At 45.8% G+C, this 22,997-nt stretch overlaps 1 protein-coding gene across 4 annotated transcripts in view; it reads left to right on the top strand.

Annotated features, from left to right (window-relative positions):
• Positions 1 to 302: 302 nt before the first annotated feature.
• Positions 303 to 22,997, top strand: part of PAX2 (paired box 2) — a gene marked incomplete at both ends in the record, with an annotated part of 84,416 nt that continues 61,721 nt past the window's right edge. For 3 of the 4 annotated variants that reach the window (XM_082286087.1, XM_082286086.1, XM_082286088.1), the window contains 3 exons: positions 366 to 408; positions 4,242 to 4,410; positions 5,698 to 5,895. In XM_082286087.1, the coding sequence (XP_082142213.1) occupies positions 366 to 408; positions 4,242 to 4,410; positions 5,698 to 5,895 (410 nt within the window). Of the gene's footprint in view, positions 409 to 4,241; positions 4,411 to 5,697; positions 5,896 to 22,997 lie in introns of all 4 variants that reach the window. The other variant, XM_082286089.1, reaches the window with a different exon arrangement.

Below are 22,997 nucleotides of genomic sequence, written 5' to 3'. Positions count from 1 at the left end.
CCGGCCGCACCTTGCTCCGGCACCCCCTCCCCGCCGCCGGGGATGCTCTGAGCCCTCCCAGCCATGACACCCACCTGCCCCCCGGCGCCGCCAGTCCCTCGCTCCCACGGACTCTGCTGACTCCCCCAAGGCCGGCGCAACCCTCTCGCCCCCCGGAAAGTACTTCGCTGCCCGCTCTGCCGGGCAGGGGGCCCAGCGCATCCTGCCGCTCCCCTCCTCTCCTCTCCTCGTGTGCTTTTTTGTTTTGTTTTGTTTTCCTTTTTTTTTTTTTTTTTTTTAATTTTTTTCTCCCCTAAGTCTTGAAGTTGAGTTTTAGAGGCGACACGGCGGCTTCAGCCGATTTCTTCCCATTCCTTTGCCTCCCCATGGATATGCACTGCAAAGCAGACCCCTTCTCAGCAATGCACCGTGAGTACTGGAGCCCGGCTCCTTCCGCTGCTGTCCCTTTCTCATCCCTTCATTCTTCCTTCCCCAACCATCCTTCCTCACCTGATCCTCCTTCAGGTCCACCTTTCCACCCTGGCCGATAAACGGCTTAGAGAGGCGTTCAGAAGGCAGGACGGATACTGCCGGCCAGACCAGCAGAGCGAGGATGCCAGGCAGCCCTGGAGCCGAGGGGAGCAGAGCTCCGTGCCGGCACTGGGGCGGGGGCCAGGACCCCCAGTCCGAGGGCAGGGGACTGTGTGCGGCTGTGCCTGTGCTGCGTGCCCTGTGTGTGCGAAAGAAAGGCCCCTCTGAACCAGCTCTATCCTCTGCAAATACACTTTCCCCATCACCCCTCAGACAACAGGAGTTTATTCGGACTCGTGTCAGTCCCCGGGACGGGCCCTTTCTCTGTCCGTGCCCAGCCGGGCCGGGACTCCCCGCAACCCTCCGCGGCTTTAAGCCCCCAGATTTCCCCGCGGTCCGATGCTGTTTGCTTTGACTTCGGATTTCAGTGGCAGGAGGGAAGACGCCAGTTTCAAATTAATGGCGGGTTAGTCGGTGGCTGTTCCGTGAGTCGTTTTGGTTTGGCGAAAGGTTGGACTGCGGGAAAAATAGGACAATTGTATGGTTGGGAGACGAAGTGGCTTTGGAGACTCCCAAGAAGCCACGATCCCTCCTGGTATATTTACAAGATACCCGGTGTGAATTTTAAATACATTCCTGGCACAGAGGAAAGGGCATTCGTGCTTTATTTTCAATTTTAAAAGGCTTTCTTAAGAGGGGGACGAAGGAAAGCGAAAAGCCCCCTTTACCAGGGACTGTAACCAGGAATTTCCAGTGATTTTAATTTAACCACAGGAGAGAAAATAATTCCGATATTTAAACTGAAGAAGAAAAAATACAAATAGAAAGCCGAGATTGAGAGTATGTTGAGTCAGGAAATGAATAATTAAGAGCAATTTGTAACTTTTGACACCGAAACTTTTGAGGACACGCCCTGCCCGCTGCATAAAACACACATCGAAAAGATAGAAAATGTAAATGCTTGAAGTTTAAAAAATCCCGATTTTGCCTTGAGAAGAAAGGGGCAGAAATATAAACCCATTACTAAATCCCCAAACGCGGATGTAGGTAACTGCGTTTTTGTTTCCTAATAATTGATTTCCAGAATACATTACTTAAAATGTGAGGTTTAATTTCCGAAGAGCTTTAACAGCAAACAGTCCGTGCATTAGACATTATTTTTAGTTTTCAGCGGTGCGACCTGTTTTCAGATGCGATGTCAGTAATTCTGGCTCCAGTATGATCCAAAATGCCTCGAAAGAGGCATTTCACTGTCGCTGATTTTTTAAAAACTCCAGAGAGATTCCTGACCAATTTTTTGCTTCCGATTAGGGGAAAGAAAAAAAAAAACAAAAACAACAAACCCAGAACAAAACAAAAAAAACCCACCAACATTTGATTCGTTTGCTAAAATGTATTTCTGGAGCTACAGACCTGGATATTATTAAGCAATTAAAACAGATGCGGGCGCAGGCTCCTGACACACAGACAGACAGACAGCAACACACGATTGGTACGACAGCGGCACGACTGGGTCTGTGCGGATACAGATGCCGGCACTTACAAGCAGAAAAATACACGTAAATATCTGACTGCTCCGATAGAAAGAATCTTAGAAAACCATGGGGCAGAGCAAAACAAACTCGTGTGAAAAATACCCGGGCTGCAATAATTTGAATTATTAATTTTTAATCTTTTTGCATCTGTTGCCTTTTAATACTTTGTAATGCGAGTTATAATAGGTGCTTTGAATTATTTATCATGGAGTTGCCGAAGAAATTGCTATCCTGTAACTTTAGAGGCAACATGTGCAGAAGGGGTTCTGAACAAATGAAGGAAGAACACAACAATATATACCCGCGGGTTTTAGTAGAGGAAGATAAATATCCCCCGTCCCCTCTGAAACCCTAAATATGTTTTTTAAAATACTAACAAAAGAATGCAAAAAACAACCCCGGTTCAGCGGGGAACGACGAGAAAGCCAGCCGGCGCCCCGGCCGATGGGGCTGGGAGGGGATGTGTGAAGGTGTTACTGAAGGGGTGGGGGACATGGGAAAAACTCTATTTGTGCGAAAGGACTCGGATCGATCGCAGGGCAATGAGAGTTTCCACTAAGTTCAGAGCCAATAAGTCAGTGTCAGAAGCAGGAGAGAAAAAAACCCTCAACGAAAATACAAACAGATCATTTTTCAGCAAACTGCAAAACGAACTAAGATCTCTTGGCGAGGAAAATACAGGAGGTTAGGGTTGTATGAAAAGAAAGCTTTAATACAGAGTGCACTCCACAGCTATATCAGCTGGATATTCCGGAGACAGAGACGCTCAGGTAGCAGCGCCAGCGAAGCTGTACCGCCTGCGAGTGGGCATCTCCCCATGCCCGGGCAAAGGCGAGCTGCTCTCGGCTCTAACGTAGACGTTGGATTCACGACCAACTGTCTAGTCGCGTCCCAAAAGGAGATATTTCCCTTTATCCCTGTCACTCCGTTTCTCGTGCCCACGCTTAGCAGGTGCATAGTTTTTTTTTTTTTTTTTCCCCAAGTTATTTCTAGAAATGGAGAAAGACAGATCGGGGGGGAAAAGAGATCCTAGCAGTCCTATCTGAGAGAGAGCGGGCTTTTGCCTGGAAAGGGGGGAACAGATGAAAACAGATAATTTAAAGTCTCCCTGAATTAGGTTTTTGTGGTGGAACAAAAACCCGGAACCGTACGAGTCTGTTAATTTTTTTTTTTTTCCTGGAAAATTTTTCCTGTAAAGATCGAAAGCTAATGAGAGAGACGGTCCGCCTGTAAAGGAGCACCAGCCGCGGGTCTCAAAATATTTTCTTTCTCTCTCTCACACTCCATTTCTTTCCCTTTCTCTTTTTCTCTGTGAGTCTTTTCAACTCGCATCCCAAAATAACGGTATAGGACTGCTTGCATGGGGGACATGCCGCGGGGTGAGGGAGGGCGGAGTTCGCGAGGAACTGTAATTGACAACGTGATAGAAAATCCTGGAAAGAAAATGAGAGAAAAAGCCCAGGAGTAAAGAGAAGGGGGTCTGCGGCAGAGTCTGCCCGGAGCCTCTAAGAGGTCGAGCTCTGGAGTTTGGGAGTGCATTGCTACCCTGCTCTGGGGAGAGGAGCGGGCGCGGGCGCTGTTTCCATCTTCGGCCCATCACAATGGCCCTGAGAATCCACCGCTCCGTCATCCCGGTCGGGACCGCAGGAGGAGAGCGGCTCGGGGAGGGAAAGTGGCGTACGGGAAGGTGGAGGACAGTCTTCCCCCGGTTCGGGAAAATTCACTCTGCCTTCTCTTTCCATCTTTCCATCTTTCATCTTTTTTCTTTTTCTCTTCCATCTATCTAGCTTTCTTTCTTTCTTTCTTTCTTTCTTTCTTTCTTTCTTTCTTTCTTTCTTTCTTTCTTTCTTTCTTTCTTTCTTTCTTTCTTTCTTTCTTTCTTTCTTTCTTTCTTTCTTTCTTTCTTCTTCCATTTTTTCTTTTCTTTCTCTCTTTATATTTCCTCATCCTTTTCTTTCTTGTTATCTCTCTCATTTTCTTATTCTCCCTCTTTTTTCCTTCTTCTTTCTCTCCTTCCCCCTTTTTATCTTCTCTCGCTTCCCCACGTCCTGTCCCCCACTCTCGACCCCCCGCCATCACCTCCATCCATCTGTAATGACCGGAGATTTTGCAGTACGAGTGGTAAAGAATCCACGACTAACGGTGTGTTTCTGGTGTGCGTGGGTTGTTGTGTTTTTTTTATTTCTCTTTCCCCAGCAGGGCACGGGGGTGTGAACCAGCTCGGGGGGGTGTTTGTGAACGGCAGGCCCCTACCTGACGTGGTGAGACAAAGGATAGTGGAGCTGGCTCACCAGGGGGTGCGACCCTGTGACATTTCCAGGCAGCTGCGGGTCAGCCACGGTTGTGTCAGCAAGATCCTGGGCAGGTAAGGAAAGAGGCAGCTCCTTCCCCTCCCCTGAGACTGCAACGTTGCATCCCTTCCCCGCTCCAGTATGACCTTCCGCCCTTCCCGCGGCACCGGGCTCTCCCCGCCACGACCCCGAGCGGCCCCAGCACCTTCGCACAGTGGGGACCCGCGGCTGAGCAGGGCCCCCTCCTCCAGCTGGCAAGGACGTGTTTCTCCCCCGCCTCCCCCCTTCTCTCACCGGCGGTGTTTGAAAACTCCTGGGAAGACAAAATAATTTGAGAAGGGTGGGTGGGAGGGCGGGAAAGAGAAGGGACGGGAGAAAGAAAACGAAAGAACGACCAAAAAACCCCAATCCAGCAACAACAAAAAAACCCCTAACTCACAACAATCCGTAAGCAGCCTTACCAAATACATGGGTAAATAAACAAACAACGGGGGAAATAAATAAATAAATAAATGCCCGCGGTAACCGGTCATCGCCAAATGCGGTGCGCAATATCCCTAGGGGTTACTCGGGGAGACCCGGAGCCCTGGCCCTGCCGTTTGAACGCGGAGCGGTGTGAGCGGGAGGCAGAGCCCCAGCCGCCGGTGCGTACGGTATGCGCGCTGCCGTGCCTGGCGAAGGCCAGGACAGAAACGCTGCCGGCAGCAGAGCTAATGGCCAGCGAGGAGTGGGCTGGAGGTGCCCTCTACGAGCACCCGCTTTAGAGGGACGCCAGGCCGGGATAAACCGCTCTCTCGCACCCGCAGCCCGGCCAGCGCCCCGAGTCGGGAGCGGCCGGCTGGGAGATCCAGGCGGGGGAATGCGAGCCCGCCACTGCTCGTTCCCCACGCCCCCTCCCCGGCGGCCCGGCCCGATCCTGCGTTCGGCGGGCTTCACCTCCGAACGACGGGGAAGGTTTCTGTTTTATTTCCCGACCCCATGGCCTAAAAGAAGTGTGTGCGCATAAAGCCGGGGAAGGGGGAGGCAGCGCCCCTCACTTCTAGCACACACACACACACAAAAAAAAAAAAAAAAAAAGGGGGAAAAAACGAAGGGGGAAAAAAACCCCCAAAAGGGAGAGCGAGCCCTAGAGAGGCGAAGGGATTGCCTTAGCCCCAGGTCAGGCCGCCTGGTGCCTCGCGGAGCCGCGACATGCACCTCCCGAGCGGCCACAGCCCGACGCCGCGTACCCGCGGGCCGAAGCCGAGGTGGGGCACGGGGCAGGGGGCCGCGGGGCGCTCTGGGGGGCAGTCGGGCTCTGAGTGCTCGAGGACGGCGGAGCCATTCCTGGCACGGCAGGACACTGACCGTCTTTTGTGCAGGTATTACGAGACGGGAAGCATCAAGCCCGGCGTGATCGGAGGCTCCAAACCCAAAGTGGCCACCCCCAAAGTAGTGGATAAAATCGCCGAGTACAAGAGACAAAACCCGACAATGTTCGCCTGGGAGATCCGGGACAGGCTATTGGCCGAGGGCATCTGCGACAACGACACGGTCCCCAGCGTCTCCTCCATAAACAGGTAAGAGCAACCCCGCAGCTCGCGGCCCAGTCGCATCTTTACGGCCCTATAAAACCCCTTCCAACAGCGAGGACGGCCTAATCATTCCTCGGTCAGGGTAGATCCAGCCTTCTCCAGTCCCCTGCCAGCAGCGGAATCCGTGGGCATAGCCCGCCAGTCCCCGGCCCGGTCCAGCGGGCGCTCCCCGGCTCCGCCGTGACTTCCGAGCTCAGTTCTGGGCAGCGGGACCGAAAACAGCTGCCCGTTCCGCCAGCGCCCGCAGCGAGCAGCGGGTGCGCGGATCTGTCCCGGGGCTCGCTGCCGCAGGGCCGCAGCGTGTGCCCGCCGCCTGGCCCGGGGGCAGCCGGGGGTCGGGGGAGCGCTGCTGCGAGAGCACCTGAGCTCCAGCCGAGCAGCCCGGCACTGCCACAAGCTTTGGGCGCTGTTCAGGCTGGAGGGGTGATGGGCTGAGGAGCCGGGGTTTCCCGTGTCTCTCGAACACCCCTACCGGGTGTAGATGACCTCCAGCCTTGCCAGGGTATTAGAGCTCTGAGCCGAAAGGCTGCCGTCATTTTTTGCCAAGCCGAGCTCGCAGCCGCGAGCCGCTGAGCGCGGGAGGAAGGATTCCCTTGCACCCACTCCCCCGGCTCCCTCCCCGTCGGTAGCCCGAGGGAACGGCTAAATTTGCCGGGCGGTTCTTTACTCGGCTGGGCACCGCTGCTCTCCGCGGTCCCTGTGGCCCCGACTCGGTCTGATCCCTGCCCTCGAAGAAGGCTGGGCAGCAGCAGAATCGATTTCGCACTAGCGAACCATCCCCCCCCCCCGCCCTCCCCCATTTCCTCCCCCGGCTGTTAGGGTGCGAATTTTGTTGTTGGAGGGACTCAGATTTGGTCTCAGGTTTGAGGTGAGAAAAATAACCATATGACAGGCAAAACCCCAGGATCGATGCAGGAGAAAAGGGAATAGATGTAATCGAGTACTGACAGACGTCAGAGCACTCAGACTGTTCACATGTCTGCACGTTCAAACACAGCGTACATCAGACCTTCACACTTCGGCAACACAACACTCTTGTGCACACAGAAAAGTAATTACACTCTTTTAGTGTTATGTATGTACAGATACCCTGACCATACCCACAGAAATACAACCTCTAGAAACAGAGTAACACAGAGATACTTGCAAAAGGTACATACATAGGCATGAAATACCTCACCAACAGAGTAAAAATACGTGAAATTTTGGATGCAATCCCAAGTGTGTGGCTCTTCCCAGTCAAATAAACATATATAGGGTATGTGTAAATAAGTATGCAGGCTTTTGTAGTGTCTACATTGACAAAATGCACAAATCGGTATATTGGCCCTTTTGATATATAACAAATTTAGCCAGATTAAAAAAAAAATAAAACCAAAACCTGGTGTATTTATAGCAAGGGAAGCGAAAAATAAATAGCAAGGAAAACACAGTGGTATTTTTTTGTCCTGCACTTTTCATGGCAGATTTATCAAAATATGTCTAATAACTCAGACTGTGTATTTCTAAATCTGGCATCCTATATAAATGGGTTTTAATATTTTGCAAATGATATGGAATTATCCCAAATCATCTTGAAAACAGCAGGTAGAATTAGCTAGTGGAATGTACCTTGGCTAAGAAAGATTCCCTCAGACACACTGTCTCTGTAATATACTGCTAGGCTACCCTAGGAAATTATCCCTGTGTGTGCCATCTGTATTAAAATGGTTATTAAGTTATGAACAGGGTAACATAATACTGATCGGCTAATTATACACCCTCCTAAAAAACCTCCAGGTCTCTGTTACTCTCTCAGTCAGGTATTGAAATAATAACAGTTTGACATTCAGACACCTTACAAAGGCAGCTCTGGAAGGACAGACAGCTATTCCTGTAAGGAATTGAGCTGGTGGTATGGAAGTCCAGAGAAACTGGACACAGGCTCTTTGGAGGAATAGCATGTGTGGACCCAAAATATATTTATACTTCAGCTATCTTAAGGGATCTCAGCATCCAAAAGTCACTGAAGTCTCAGTCTTATGCTTGCTGGACTCAATGCCTCATGCCTGGGTTGTGATGTCACGGCAGAAAGCAGAGCTCCCACCATGCTACCAGTCTGCGGCACGACTTTGGGAGTTTTGTGCCTCAGTTGCCCCACACTGGAAATGAAAACTGATTTTTCTCAGAAGGACGTGGAAACAGATGTCAGTTAGATTGTACTTATAAAATACTTTGAGGACAAGTGTTTTGTAGCTACTAAGTATTATTATACTAAAGAGGCTCAGCTGTGACCCACCACTGCAATGGCATTTGAGTGTGTAGTCCCCAAGGCTCAAGAGCATTTTAGCTTCATAAGATTTAGTCTTTCCCCATTCCTTTATGAAATTCAGACCCAACTTCCCACTGTTCATCTTTGTATGAGGCTCCCTGAAACTCCCATCTGTGAGGAAATAAGCCCATAACACAGGTTGCAGAATTTGCAAGTCTGTCCTAGACAAGAACAGGACAGCGAACTGGGAAAAAATTGCCATGAAATAGGAAATATTGAGTATATTAGGGCCCAATCCCAGTGCTGTGGAGAGTAGCGGGAACTTCATCACTCCAGTGACTTTCACGACTCCAGCTCACAGAACTCACAAAACACAAAGAAGGGACTAAGTTCACAGTTTAAATATACATTTTCCTCTCCCTCATTGTAAAAATTCATATACAGAATTGGATCAGTTCTTTGTAACAGCAAATTCCTTACTGGAGTACATTATTATGTCTCTGATCACCAATCACAAATTGGAGTTAATCTAATATGCAGTCTCTGAGCAGCTTCAGAGAGATGACAGTTTTAAAACCTAGCCATCAATAAGTATCTCTCTTCTTACTTCTGCAAAATGTGGAGTTTTCAAAGCAAAATGTGGTTTGGCCCAGTGTCTAGAACAGTTAGAGTTGCATCCAGGAGTGTTTTAACGTATTAAGGCAAATTAGCAAGGCATTTACAGAAATAGAAGTTACCTATATCCCTAGATAGACTATGAATACTGTGCTTCAAAATGGACATGTCCTTGTACATAGAAAAAAAATTACTTTTGGTTATTATAAGATTTTCTGACAAAGTATTATATTTTATTTTCTTTCTGAGAATTAGTTTAACATTAGTAAAAGCTTTTGGGTGAGAGACTACAAAACAACACAGTTTCAATTCAATTTTAAAAGTCTCCCTTAAACAATTTAAATTTTTTTTTTTTTTAATACATTAATTCTGTGTGCCTACATTGCACTGATCTGTCACTCTTGCACTGAGAATAGCAGGATGCATTTGGGACGACATGTTATTCAGTTCTGAGTTTTATCAGAAACTTGTTCATACCAAACTCATGCAGATAAAGGGTAGATAAAAGCTCTAGTGAAAAACATGACTTAACTACCCTGTCAAGATTCAGAAGAAAATACTAAAGTCTTCTGCTATGCAGTAGATTTCTTTTAATTACGGGAAAAAGTCTAGAGAGTATACGAGTTAATAAGCAAAGTGCACCAGAAATGACAGGATGGAGATCAGTTATCTCTACACCAAGAGCTTTCCTGTTGCCACTTCATACATTAAGTATTCTGCAGCATAAACCAATGGTGTATGTGTAGGTATACACACGTACATATATACAAACGTGTATATATACATGCATATGTGTAAACTCACACACATATACACAGTGCAGGTAATTGAGAAGCAGGCAAATGACAGAAGATCTTAATTCTTCGGTAAGCAATTAATGCTTTAAATCGCTTGAGCACCTTGCTTCTTGAGCACTCTGCCAGCCCAAACTTTTCCATCTATCTATAAACCAGTTATCTTTGGTCACTTCAGGTTAGAGTATTTCAACTGAATTTAGACACTGCTAAATTTAGATGCTCCTTGTGGCAATCTCCTAAAAATGAACTTGGAGGCAGATATTAGTGATAACTTTTCCTTTGTTTAGCAGAACATATAGTTTGCCTAAGAACACAGGTTTCATGAGATGATAGTCATCCCAGAAAAATCTTTTGAATTTGACAGTGTACTTTAGTAGGAACAGGATGGAGCACATCATGGACATACATTCACGGTAATGCAAGTTATGCAATGGACATTGTAATTTAAGCACTATTTCCTGCTTCTCTTAAATTAATGAATTATCTTAGATTAATGAATGAGGTCCAGAAAGGCAAAGCAAAACAACCTCCTCCTTGATTTGTCCCTCTATCCCAGTTCTTGGATGGCCAGGTTCAGTACTAGGGACTCCAATTAGTCCTTACCCAAGGCGTGCCAAAGGTAAAGCATTTCAGAGTTCAGTCAGCTTTCTGAATACACTTTGGACCCTGAGTTCCTGAGAGCAGACCTAACTAATGCCCCATGGCAGAAAATAGAATTTAGTGGATATATTATCTCAGTCAAACTACTGGATGCTTTTTCAATCTTCTCATTAATTTCTAGTGTTAAGCACATGGTTTAGGGAGGTGTTTCCATTTTCACGATATAGCAATTCGCTAATGATGCCTAGTTGAAGTCTCCAACAATGATGTGCTTTTAAAAATACATATGGAAAGATGCATACATTGACTTGGGTTATAAAGACCAGTGAAATATACTTGTACACTGAAATATTATTGAGCATATGGCCAATTTCAGTGGCTTCAGGGTGGCCTGTAGTTTAGAGCAAAGAATGGCATATTCGAAGATCAGACTTCTCTTGCTAGTTCTGACATTAATTTTCTGATTGATCTTAGGCAGGTCACACAGACTCCTTAGGAGGCTGTTTCGCCATCTGTAAAACGAAAATAACAGCTTTTAGTTACCTTTGTAAAACTCAGTATGATCTTTCACTAAAAGTGTCTATAGAGCTCAACACATGACGAGAAAAAGTTCAAAACTGGAGCTAGGTTGTTTTACATCAGCTGAGGCTTTAGCTCATGCAACTGAGGTATGTGCAACATTTCAAGACAAACAATTGTCTGGCAAAAACCAGGCACATTAGGGCAGGGGCTGTGTTATATGCGGAAGAAATCAGTATTACGCAAACAGGGCTTTCTGAGTCACCCTCACTAGCCGGCAGCACTTGTGACATCCCAGCCAAAGTCACTGGTGAATCGCTTCTTGTTTTTCTCCCCGAACAAATCTGAAATTCCTGGAAGACAGGTAATGAGTCTAGGGAGAAGCTGGAAGAGTACAGAGTATCTCTAATGGCAGCTTGTTCATAGAGATAAAAAGCAGCGACAACTGCATTGTCTACAGTGAACTCAGAGTGAATTGGCTGAGCTTCAACCCTGCAAGCATGCATGTGTGTCACACAAACCCATCACCACTGCTAGTATTTAGTAGCCACAAGTCAGTTTCCTCAACATAGAGACCAAATATTCGACTTGTCATGTAGACTGGATTTGCCTCTGTCTGACATTGTTTTGGTGCAAGGGAGGGGTGAAGAAAACTTGTCTGACAGTACTAAATGGAGATTACCAGGACATGTAACCTGGCCCTTCCTAGTATGCACAGATTCTACTCAGGATTCTAGCAGGAATCCTCTCTCCCAGCTGATGCTGAGTCTAAGGTTCCTATGCAATTTCCTGCACCAGGGCATGCTCTGAAGGTAGAAGACTTCTACTGCCAGTTGCTTTCAGCTGAGCAAAGAATCTAATCGGGTCACACAGGGCTTCATTACAGGGAATATACTCCTTTAAATTCAGACTCTTTTCCATCAGACACAAACCTGGTATTATCTTCTTTTTATCATTGCAAATAAAGGACAGGCTCATAAAGCAGAGGTTACAGACAATGTTACTACAGCTGAAAGAGTAAATGAATACTCACAGCATTTCTCTTTGTCTTATTCATCATATCTGGCCATTGGAAGGTTGTATGGGGGGAAGTACAATAACCTAGCTGCATTTTTTCTAATTTTCATATTGCAGAGATATTAGCTCAACAGAGGCAGTCAGCAAGTAGAATTGGTTGTGCCTGGGAAGTTTTGAACTCCTTGTTCTGTGAACCTCGAAGTTCAGAACCGTATCGGCCCCTTTATCACCTAAAAATCCCAGCCCTTCCTGTTTTTATAGATGTACAAAAAGCTTGATTTTTGCTGGAAGTTGAATATTTTCAGGATTTTACAATCACTGAATTATTGTTGCATTCTGCCATAGAGGTAGCTGCACTTCTGCGCTGAGTGAGTGAGTCTTATGAAGCTAAACCTCATTTACCAGAATCACTATTATGTGAAAAAAACTAATTTGACTTTGGGAGAAAAGAGGAGAAAATGTAAGTGGCTTGGCCAAGAAATGACGAAGGGGTGAGAACAATATAGTGATCTGAAGGGCACAGTCCTTCCAACAGGAAAGGAATTATTCACATTTAAACAAAGCACTATAGCCAGGAACGAAGGGAGGGAAATAAGAAAGGAAGCATTTAAATGGTAGCAGAAGGTATCCCCTGATAGGGAGGTCCATTAAACTGTGGGATTGCATCCCATAGGAATTCCTGATTTCTTGGAATATATATAACTAGGTGGCATTAATAACAAGCAAATATACAATAAGAAATAATCTTGTATTGGCTAAAGAGATAGATAATGGTCTAGCAGGCCAGCTGGACCTTTTATGATATGATGACACGGTGCGTACAAAACAAAGTTGTGTTTTCAGACACGTATCAAATGTCAAAAAGCTCCCATGTCTAACCCTAAAGCCAAAAGATTTTCATATTACTTGAAAAACAGTATATGACTTCAAAACAGTTGAACAAGGCTGAGCTTCACTTAGATTCCAGTGTCCTTAATTAAGGCGTGGTGAAATTCAAATGGAATTTAGGCTCTCCACTTAAAATCAGCAAAATATTTACAGATCCCACTTTTGGTGTTGGTCTTTATAAATGGAAAGCTAGAGACTTCTAAAAGCATTTGCCATTGGTCTGACATCCACATATCTCACTGGGGGCTTAGGAAATCCCATCTGTGTGTAGGTGACTCTAACAATGATTACTACTCATGAAAGCATCAGAAAGGTTTGAGTTCTTCTCCCAAATGATTATTTTTAAAACTGAGAGTAACAGGAATGAGGATTTTTTCCACTGTAATCCAAATTAATCTGTTGGAGCCTATAGCTGCATTGCCATACTTATCAGTCCCAACTGTTTAAAAACGCCAAGGCAGAGCCTGAACTGTGTAATTGGCATAAGAATCATGAGCACTTGTAATACAATGTAGGTTTGTTTTTACTTGTTTTCGCCTTTCTACTCTAAATTTTAAAGGGGATTTGGATATCTGACTCCTATTAAACAACTTTAAAAACATCTTAACAATGCAGTCCTTTGAGTCTTCTGAGAGCTGACAGATCCCTTTTCAAGCCCCCACAAGCACTGGCAACATACTTTGCTAAATTCTCATGCTACCACTTGACTAGAGGAGCTGAAAAACCCACAAAAATCACCGTTAGGCTTGTGATGAAATACTAGACACTATGATACTCAGCACTAGCCTCCAACGTTCTCTAGTGCCAGTAACTGAGGGGTGATTTAGCAGCACTTACATGGCTATCTACCCAGCTGAAAATCACAAATCTAATCACTTGGTTTCCAAACTCCTCAGGGCTCACTTAGAAATATTCATTTCCAATCAATTTGCACCTGCTAATATTTCTCAATGCTCACATGTGATCACAGAGTCAGAAGCAATGCCAGTACTTACTATTTCTATTGCAATAGCATAAAGAGGCTCTGTGCATAGGTCGCAAACCATTGTCCAAAACAGGCACAGCATAAATAGGAATTTCTTTCAAGAGGTGCTTTTAGAAAATCAGTATATACACGTCTTGGTTTACACCAGCCCCTTAGCTTCTCCTAGGCTCATAATTCAGGCAGTCCTCAAGGTTTCAGGGGTCCTGAAACAAACATCTTTGTCTGTCATAGGAAATGAGATATGTGGGAAGGGCTCACTCATCAAGTCCAAGTCTAGGTAAAAAACAGAGCAAAACTGGAGAGTCCTTCTCTGTGGGCTCATATTTGACAAGACGGAGGCTGAACACCAGCTAGGCTGAAAGAGACTCCCCCCTCTTCCATGATAAGTAGGCATATAAATAAATAAATAAATGGCATCCTAACTGCACTGAGAACTCAATAAAACAATCACATCAAATATGAGGAGGTATAAATCTCATGTCTGCACAGGTAACCCACTCAATTGCTTTTATTATGGCTCAGCCTGACTCCATTTATTACCATCCGTGGCCTGGGTGAAGGATGCTTGCATGGAGGGTGGTCTCCTGGTGAAATCCTATCCCTGGAGCAGTGACAATCAGCCCATACAGAGGTGGATTTTGGTGGGGAGACCAAAGGCAGATCCATCTGTCTGCATGAAAACCAATCAATAACCCTGTAACTAGACCCCTTGTCACCAGGAAATGGACAACACAATAGTTCAATCCTGGAGCCATAGGAGAGGAATAACTGTGGTTGGGGTATGAAGAATGACAGGATGTATGCATGAAATGTTTGAGACATATGGAGAGAATATGTCTGTCCATATAGATATTGAGAAGGAGTGATGGTATAGGAGTGTAGAGGGTACATTAATATATAGTAGGCAAATTTGAAAGGTTGATGTGTTCAGAGGTGGGCATGGGGGAAAAAAAAGCTGAACTATACCACATTTTTTTGTATAGGACTTTATTTATACAAGGATTTTGAGTGCAAGGCAGATAGGTACCTTTGGGGAAATGTGCCTGCTGGTTGGGTACTACATATTGGTATATGGTAGAGAACACATGTCTCTGAGCGGGCACATAGACGATGACACAAAACGCTGGTACGCAAAAGGAAGCACATGCACGAGCTGGATGCAGTCAGGGAAGGATATTCCTTTGTCCTTTGTCTGGCTTGGGATTTATGCATGTACTAGTTTTGACAGAGAGGAGGAAGAGTGATGTGCCAAAAGCCTGAGCTAACAGAGTGTGAGTCCACAGATACACTTCCCAGAAAACGCTATATATGAAACATTTAACCAAACCTCACTGTTAATTCAGGAAGGGAGATTCTGGTGGCTTGTCTCTGTCTCTATGAGAAACAGAAATAGGACATTTCTTGCTTTTGTCATCCCCTAGCTCTGCAGGTCCTGTAGCATTTCTAAAACCTGCACAGCGTATTGCTCCCCAGGCTTCCAGCAACTCCCCCAACACATGCACACATGCATACATACACAGGTATGATGGAGTTTGCCTCTAATAATTGTTCTCTCCTGGGGACAAATTTACTATTCCTATGTTAAGTTCCATTTTTGACAGATTCTCCTCCTTCCAAGGTAAGAATCCTTCCCTCTTTTTATGGGTCTAAGGTATGAGGGTTGAATATCCATCTCTGCTTGGGAGACAAATTGTTTCAAGATTAGTTATCAGCTCTGCTCAAAATGCCCATCACTGTATTTCATTTGAGCAGGGTGGTAGCTGTGTTTTGCAAGGCAGACTGGGTCTGTTTGCTAATTTACACAAGGAAAAGCAGAGACTGTAACCAGACAATAAAGTCACAAAAGAAACCCTCATGTATCTGTCAGACAGGATGCCCTGTACCACCTCTAGTTCCAGGGTAGTTTGCACAGTTCTGGCAACAAAAAGAGTACTCATTTCATTGGTCAGGAAGGATTAATGTCCCAGCCCTTTGATTCCCAAAACCAATCCTCATTTGTTTCAAACCAGGCCAAAATACAGCAGCAACCTCCTTACCCCACTGCCCACTTTCAAGCTCTCACTTTAAAATTGCACTAGATTCTTTGAGCACTAAGATTTGGGCTCTTCTTAGAGGGATTAATGCCTTTCAATATACCCATGTTTCTCTAAAAATTCTTTTAAGAACAAGTTTTGGTCATCTGTCTCTAAAAAGAAAGTCCACAGCACAATGTAGCTAGGTAATAGTGCCTGCTGTTAATATTTGCCTAAATTTAGGCCACTTCTTTTAAATGCAGACTTTTGAACCTGAAAAATCAAACATTGTACATAAATTACACATACACAAAAAACACATTAATAAAATCAATGTGAAGGGAGGAGATGTATAAGAGAATAGAAAAGGTAGGAATATTATTTCTGGAGAAAAGGATATCATGTTTGCAAACCAAGTGCGTAGGGGAAGTGTATTTCAGGGATACACTACGTACAAATGTGCCAAGGCAGTGCAAGCTGAGGCAGAGTGGAAAATGTGCAGTGTCACAAATTTCCTTTCCCTGTGGAATAAATAGCAAATTTAGAGTTTAAAAGGGACAATGTTTGTAGTGCTGACTCTGAGAGATGAGCCACAACATGAAGTTTCCAGAATAGGAAGAGAGCACAGTTGGGTGGGGTTGGGTAAGGAAAGGTCAAGAGATAAGGATGGAGTGAAAGACTAAAGCAGAATTGTATACGGTCAAAATGAGAGCTGCTGTGGCTTTCCAGAAGGCAGTTTGGGCCACTGTGCCAAATAAGATGCCAAGTCAGTCAGTGTTAACATCCAACTCCCTTATGTGGCTTTAACAATTTCAGGCTACATGTGTGCCTGAGTTTAGGGTCTGTGAGTATGAAGGCAGCCAGGATTGGGACAGAGTAAGTGGGTCTGGCTGCGTGCAGATTCTTGTGAGGTGCGCAGGCTGGAGAACAGGGAGGAACTGCATGGGTGAGTCTGTATGCTTGCACATGAAAAAGCACAAATAAGTTTGTAGAAAGATGAGTGCCATGATTCTAAACCCCCTTTGCAGTTTACATGAGTTTTTGTGACCTGCAAATATTAAAAGAAAAACACATGCCTATGGCTCTTCATTCCCCACAGACAAAACTGGGAGAATTGGTGGCACAGGAAGGCGTGAAATGGAAGGGAGTGTGGCCCATTTCAGGTGGATGTGTACACAAGGAAATGCCCCTGGCACAGTGAAGGACAAGGGATAAAGTGATCCTGGGGAATAGAGTCTTTTGAAGCCGGCACGAGGAGGATGCCAGCCCTGAATGAAGCCTTAGCACTGTTCAGAGCACCACCTTTCCAAAATGAAAGCACCTTCTGCACCACTTGAATGTGCTCCAGGATCACTCTGTGCACGGTGAAGTAATCTGAGCACGGAAACCTGGGTGCATTTGTGCAGATAAACCGCTGAGTCTCTATTGTTCCATCAGACAATCTTCGCTGTAATGGATATTTGGGCGAGACATGCCCTATACCCCATGACATGTGTACAAGGAGGAGCATGGGCATATCACTAGGGCAACATGTCCAGCTGGGAGTATAGACTTAAAGCAAGTAGGTATTACTGGTCTGCGTAAGAACTAAGAATAGTCTTATCCATGGAAACAACAGCGCAACTCTGCAGTTACATGCAGGGAATCACAGTGGTGAGCAAAGGCATGGCACTATGTGGGACTCTGCACAGGATTCTGTGTGACTGCTTCCTGATGGCCAGATAGTCTTGTAAACACACTGATGAACTATGGCTATAAGCAGATGCAGGGGGGACTCCTAGCAGTGCTCATATCTTTGTCAGCAGTTCTTTTGGACAGACATGGAGATAAGGTGCTTTGGCAGCCATACCACCAATGTGCTGAGGAAACACAGCTGGTGAGATGGGCAGCATCAGTAACACAAACACATGTGCAAGCATGTGTGTGACAAAGGGGCATCTGCTGACATGTCCAAACACTAAAGGTGTATGGAAGGGCAAATACATGTCATGTACAAATGTAGGGACAAGTGCCTGTTGTGCGTACTGAGTGCAGCCGGGGGAATGAGGGGTGTATATGGCATGATACATTTGTCAGGGAGTGGATGTATGGTAGTTCACCTGACATATGATGCAAGAAGAGGATAGTGGGGGCAGAAGAGATTACACTAAAGGAGATATTTCTAGTTATATCTATACTTTAATGCACTGGACTCTGCCCTTCTCTCGTCTCCCCTCCCCTTGCACTCTTCTCCTCATTACCCAGGTTATCTTGTTTGGGTTAAGAGGCCAATTTCAACAGACTATAATTGAAGAGTGAAGCGAATCTGATAAGATAAGGAAGGGACATCATTCCTCAAGGGATCAATAGAGGTTTCATGTTCCTCCTTCCCCTGCTGTGTCCCTAACATGCTAACACTCTGTGTCCATGGGCCTGGTTTATTTACTCTGCTTGTCTGCAAGACTGGGAAGGAAGTGCAGGAGTAGATGGGGGCTGTAGCCTATCTGTCACACAGCCAGAGCAGGGAAGGGGGCATAAGGAAGGGACCACGGTCTCCTCTGGGACTCATGAGGAGGCAGGGAGGTGACAAGTCTGATACCCTCCTGGCTCTGGCAGGGGCACATATTCACAGGGGAGATGTTCACCTTTGGCCTTTTATCTCGTCATTGCGCTCAGCGAGGAAAGGATATTGATAATTTTTCTTTATTTAGACTTGCTTTCCCTAGCATCCATGTGCAGACAAGCTCAAGCTTTTTATAAGTACCCACACAGCAACCTCTCAGGGCCCCCAGGATGACTGAGGCATAATTACCCCATCCACAAGGAGGGCTGGTAGTTGCTCCTGAGTAGGTTTATGTTAGTATCTGAAGTTCAGGCTTGGCAGACCCAGTTTCTCACAAGCTGTTCTTAGCAGTGTTTGGGACCAAACCAGCATGTGAGGATCCCCTTAAGAAACATGAAGCTGTCTCAGCAGTGAATACAGGTGTTCATGGCAGGTCTGCCAGGGCTCCTGCACTGCAAAGGCAGAGTTTGTTCCACTCCTGATTCGTGCTCCTTGGCAGGAAGATGCGTATCTCACAGAAGCAATGTGAGATCCATAGGAACCCATGCCCATGCGAGACACATATGAATGTGCAGGCAGCTGGGGCACTGTAAAGAAGTCCCTCCAGGAGGCCCAGACTCTCACAACAGGCAAGCTCTGTGGATGTTCCCCTGGCCCTGCAGCAGGCACAGGGAGATGAGCTGAGAGGTCACCACAGTACAGGATCCAATCCAGATCCCATGCAACAGGGCTGGGCAAGTTGCTGGAGAGACTGAGACACGGAGGGGTCTGGGGCTGAGATATCTTCTTCCAGCTGATTTCTCTTTTATTTTTAACACCCAGAGAAACAGACGCTGAGAGCAAGTCAGTCATGCAGTAAGCATGTGGCAGAGTTGGGAATACAACCCAGATCCCCTGACTCCCAACCTCAGGCTTTAACCACTAGACCATGCTTCCCTCTAAGCCACCTTGAACTTTCCTCAGTGAGGATGGGGGCTACTAAGCCTCTGTGGGCTGCAGTTTACCAAGCTGTCAGGAGTGTGCTCACTGGACCGCCTCACCAGAGACAGCCTTCCTCACGCATGCTAAAAAAGTTGAAAAGAAATTCATTTCATGGCCGGTGGTTGCTTAAAAAAGGCGATTCCAGCATATGTATGTGATAAATGTTAACTGTGCATTAATCGCATTAAAGAGGACCCTATAAACTTTTCATTTCTAATTAAATTCTGGCCGGTGATTCTGGCGAAGCCAGCTCACTCCGGGCCTTTGTTTATGTGGAAAATTAAAATGCAAATACAATGGAATTTATTTCCATTACTAGAGTGATATGCTGGGCTCCTCTGTTTAACAGCCTCCAATTATTTTTCAAACAGGTCTCTCTCCCTCTTTCCCTCTCTCTCCCTCTTTCCCTCTCTCTCCCTTCCTCACTCCCTCATTTTTTCCCCTTCTCCCTACTACCCTGATGCTGCTACCCCAGTGTGAGGGGTGGGAGGTGGTAAAGCACTAGGTGGGCTAAGGATCATGTAATCTGTTCAAGGTCAAATTCAGGCCAGAATACAGAGGAGAAAGTGGGGGAAACAGTGTGAGAGCACAAACAAGGGAGCAAGGGAAGTAACAAGGCTTGAGCTACTGCAAGGATGAGTAAGGAGTTACCTGTTAGCAACCTCACTGAAAAATATAAACTAAATTCACTGGCCATCCATATAGATGGCCTGACTGAGACAGGTCATAGATCTTTCCCTGATGAGATATTTTGATGAGAGAGTACAACTGACAACTCTCTCTGGAAGTTTTCTGATTTTTCACAGCCTTTTTCTTAGACTTTGTCTGGATGTGGCTGCTACTGGGCTAAATCCTAATAGCTGGGGAAGGACAGAACAGGCCCAGTGCCAAACACATTGCCTGTGCAGAGCAAATAAATTCATGCAGCAATGACACATAGTCATCAGCTGAAAAATAACTGAACTCTCTTGTTCATTTCCAAGGGACCAAATGTGGCCACACTGTCTTAAAGCATTATTGCACAATATCCGCACAAGTCAGAAGCCATTGCACAAACCCAGAGATTCATTGTACGTTTAAAATTTAACACATATATTTACTGCTAAATGCTGCTGACACAGAATCTCATTCTTTCTTACATATTTGAGAGACCCAGGTCAGTTCAGACTTGGGAACATTGCTAGTCAGTCACACACAGATCAGAGGCATCTGTTAACTGACACAGATGCCCTTCTATGCATTAATGTAGAAAGTCATACAAGAAGACCCTTGCAAAGGCAAGCGTGTGCTTCACTGAAGACATGTAGTAATTTATAGATCCTTTCACTGACTCAGTCAAATCTATTTGAAACTGCATAGTATAGTCTTGCTTGTAATTGTGAAGAAACTTACCCAAAAACGTAACTGAAAGGTCTTAGCAATACCCCAGAAGACACACACACCTCGAAGCATGCAGCTGAGAACCAGCCAGACATGCCACCCCATGTGTCATACACATACGTGAGAGACGTACCTTCGGCATGCCCCGCTGGCAGGGACAGCTTGGGAGCCAAAGTGATATTCTTTAACGCATGTGAGCATCTTAAGGAATCACCTAGTGTAAATGATCCTGCCCCAGCCGAGGCAGGGAAACAGGAGAAGGACACATTCACTTACAACACTGAAAAGAGGCCATTACCCAGTCAAACAACCCAATCCCTGACATCATTATTCAATACACAGGAGCCCTGAAATGCACACTAACTCAATCACACGATTACAAAATAATACTGATGGAATCAATGAGACAGACATGCGGTCATACAAAGCACACCCACCCTGGTGTTAATACACAATAACAGCCGCCCAACAAGCGAATACAAAACAGCCATTCACGACCACAGGGCAAAACACCAAAACATGGGGCCACATTCTCAAAGGAGGCTTGAAAACTCTGGTAACAAAACCCACCCTTGCCAGAGGGGTCTGAGGGTATGGACAAAATCTGGCAGTTGTCAGCCTAGTGAGCAGCAAATAGTAACAGCCTTGTTGAGCAGCACAACCGAGCACATTCGTGTCCTAGTGAGGCTGGTGGACTCCCAGGGCACTCAGAACCGTTCAGGATTGCACCCACAGCCTTGAAATAGACTGATCTAGTGAAGTGACACCTGCTCAGCGGCCAAAAGTATCATGCAGGCACTCTTAACACAAGCAGGGGTGCACGACATTCAAGCCTCACCAAAACCCAAGCCAATATAAGAAAGGAAATCCTACAGAAAATCACAAACAAAAGAAATTCACACCGTGGACAGATGAAAATACTGTTCAGCACCGAAAGCCACAGAACCATCTCACAGATGTGCCTCTGCAAAACAGCCAAATCCTATTCCCAAACCACAACAGCACACCAAACCTAACACAGCACTACTGTCTTTCCTCTTTAGAGAAGAAAAAAGCAAAGTGACACATAGAACATGCTCATAATGCCACAAATAATCAACCTTCCTCATGCCTTGCAGATTGTGCCAGACCATGCTAACCCAAGCGCTTAACACCCAGCCCAAACAGCCAGCTTTTGCAAATCCTGCATGATCTTCTTGGGAGGGAGATGGGGGAACCAGACTGTAAGTCCTTTCCCTGGCACGGCAGGCATCAGCTCATAGCAGGTTGCGTGCACAAGAATATGCTGTTATTGAAACAGCCAGCAAGGCTGGAGGAAGGCTGCTGTTGGCTGTGTGTGCCTGCGTGCGTTATGTGTACAGGAATTCCCCTTCCTCTACCCAGTGCCGCTGCTTGTAGCCATTAAAAAGCCCAGGTCCTCATGCCGGGTGTTCAGTGAGTATTGATTCAGTCTGCAAGCAATTTTAATATTTCTTCAGGGACTTTCCAGCAACAGCACAAGTCATTAATTCACCCTCCCAAATTGCTTATTCAATAGAAGGAACATGGCTCCTGAATAAAGTCCCAGAATTTATGTGACTCACATGAGTCAGGAGGTCAAACAACTGTTATGGAGCGAAGTTAAAAATCCAAATAAAATATTGACACTTTTTTGGAAGTGAGAGGAGGGAGAAGGAGGAAGGCAAAGAAAAGGTATTTAAAACAGGGTTTTGTTGCAATGCCCCCAGGATAAAGAACGGAAAGAGACTGAAGACAAGCTGGAGTTTGTAAAATCAATGGGATTTATTGCATATCCGCTTGGCATTTAATAACTCCTTCCTTTCCATCTTTCCCTGCTCTGTTTGTACACGGGGGAGATAAAAACTACAAATAGCCAGCCACAAAGTACACAGATGGACACCCCAAACACGAACACACAAAGGCAGGTACATGCATGGATGAATGTTACTGTGAGGCAGTGGCACAGCATCAGAAGGTCCTCTCAGGACTCAGTATCTTGGCTGAACTAGATAGAGCCATTCACATAGGGCATTGTGTTATGCCTATATAGTAGCAGGGAGTGTGTGTCCACAGTCTCAGTCACATAAAAAGCTGGAAGGGGAAACCGAGGCACAGAGTGATTTAAAAGATTCTGGTCACTCACAGAGCCCATCAACGGGGATCCAGGTCTCTTGGTGCCCAGTTTGTGTTTTTGCCACTGAATGAGGCTGCTTTTTACAGGAACGAAAGCACTCACAGTGACCAAGATCAGGCCTCAAGAAGGCATCCATCTCACAGGAGGGACACACAAACCACACAAAGAAATGGATCTATAAACACCGTGCAAGCCCATCCATATGCAGATAGATGCATACACAGATACAAATACATACATGCTTTTACTAAGGTCATTGATATTCAGAAAGCAGCGCAGCCAGATCACACACAGAAGCAGGAGCACACCTGCAGACAGACAGACCTGCAATGGCCTGCTTGTACAAATGCACAAGCACACACACAC

Source organism: Coloeus monedula (assembly GCF_965178545.1).
Source record: "Coloeus monedula genome assembly, chromosome: 8".
NCBI lineage: Eukaryota > Metazoa > Chordata > Aves > Passeriformes > Corvidae > Coloeus > Coloeus monedula.
This window is presented reverse-complemented; position numbering and strand designations above follow the sequence as displayed.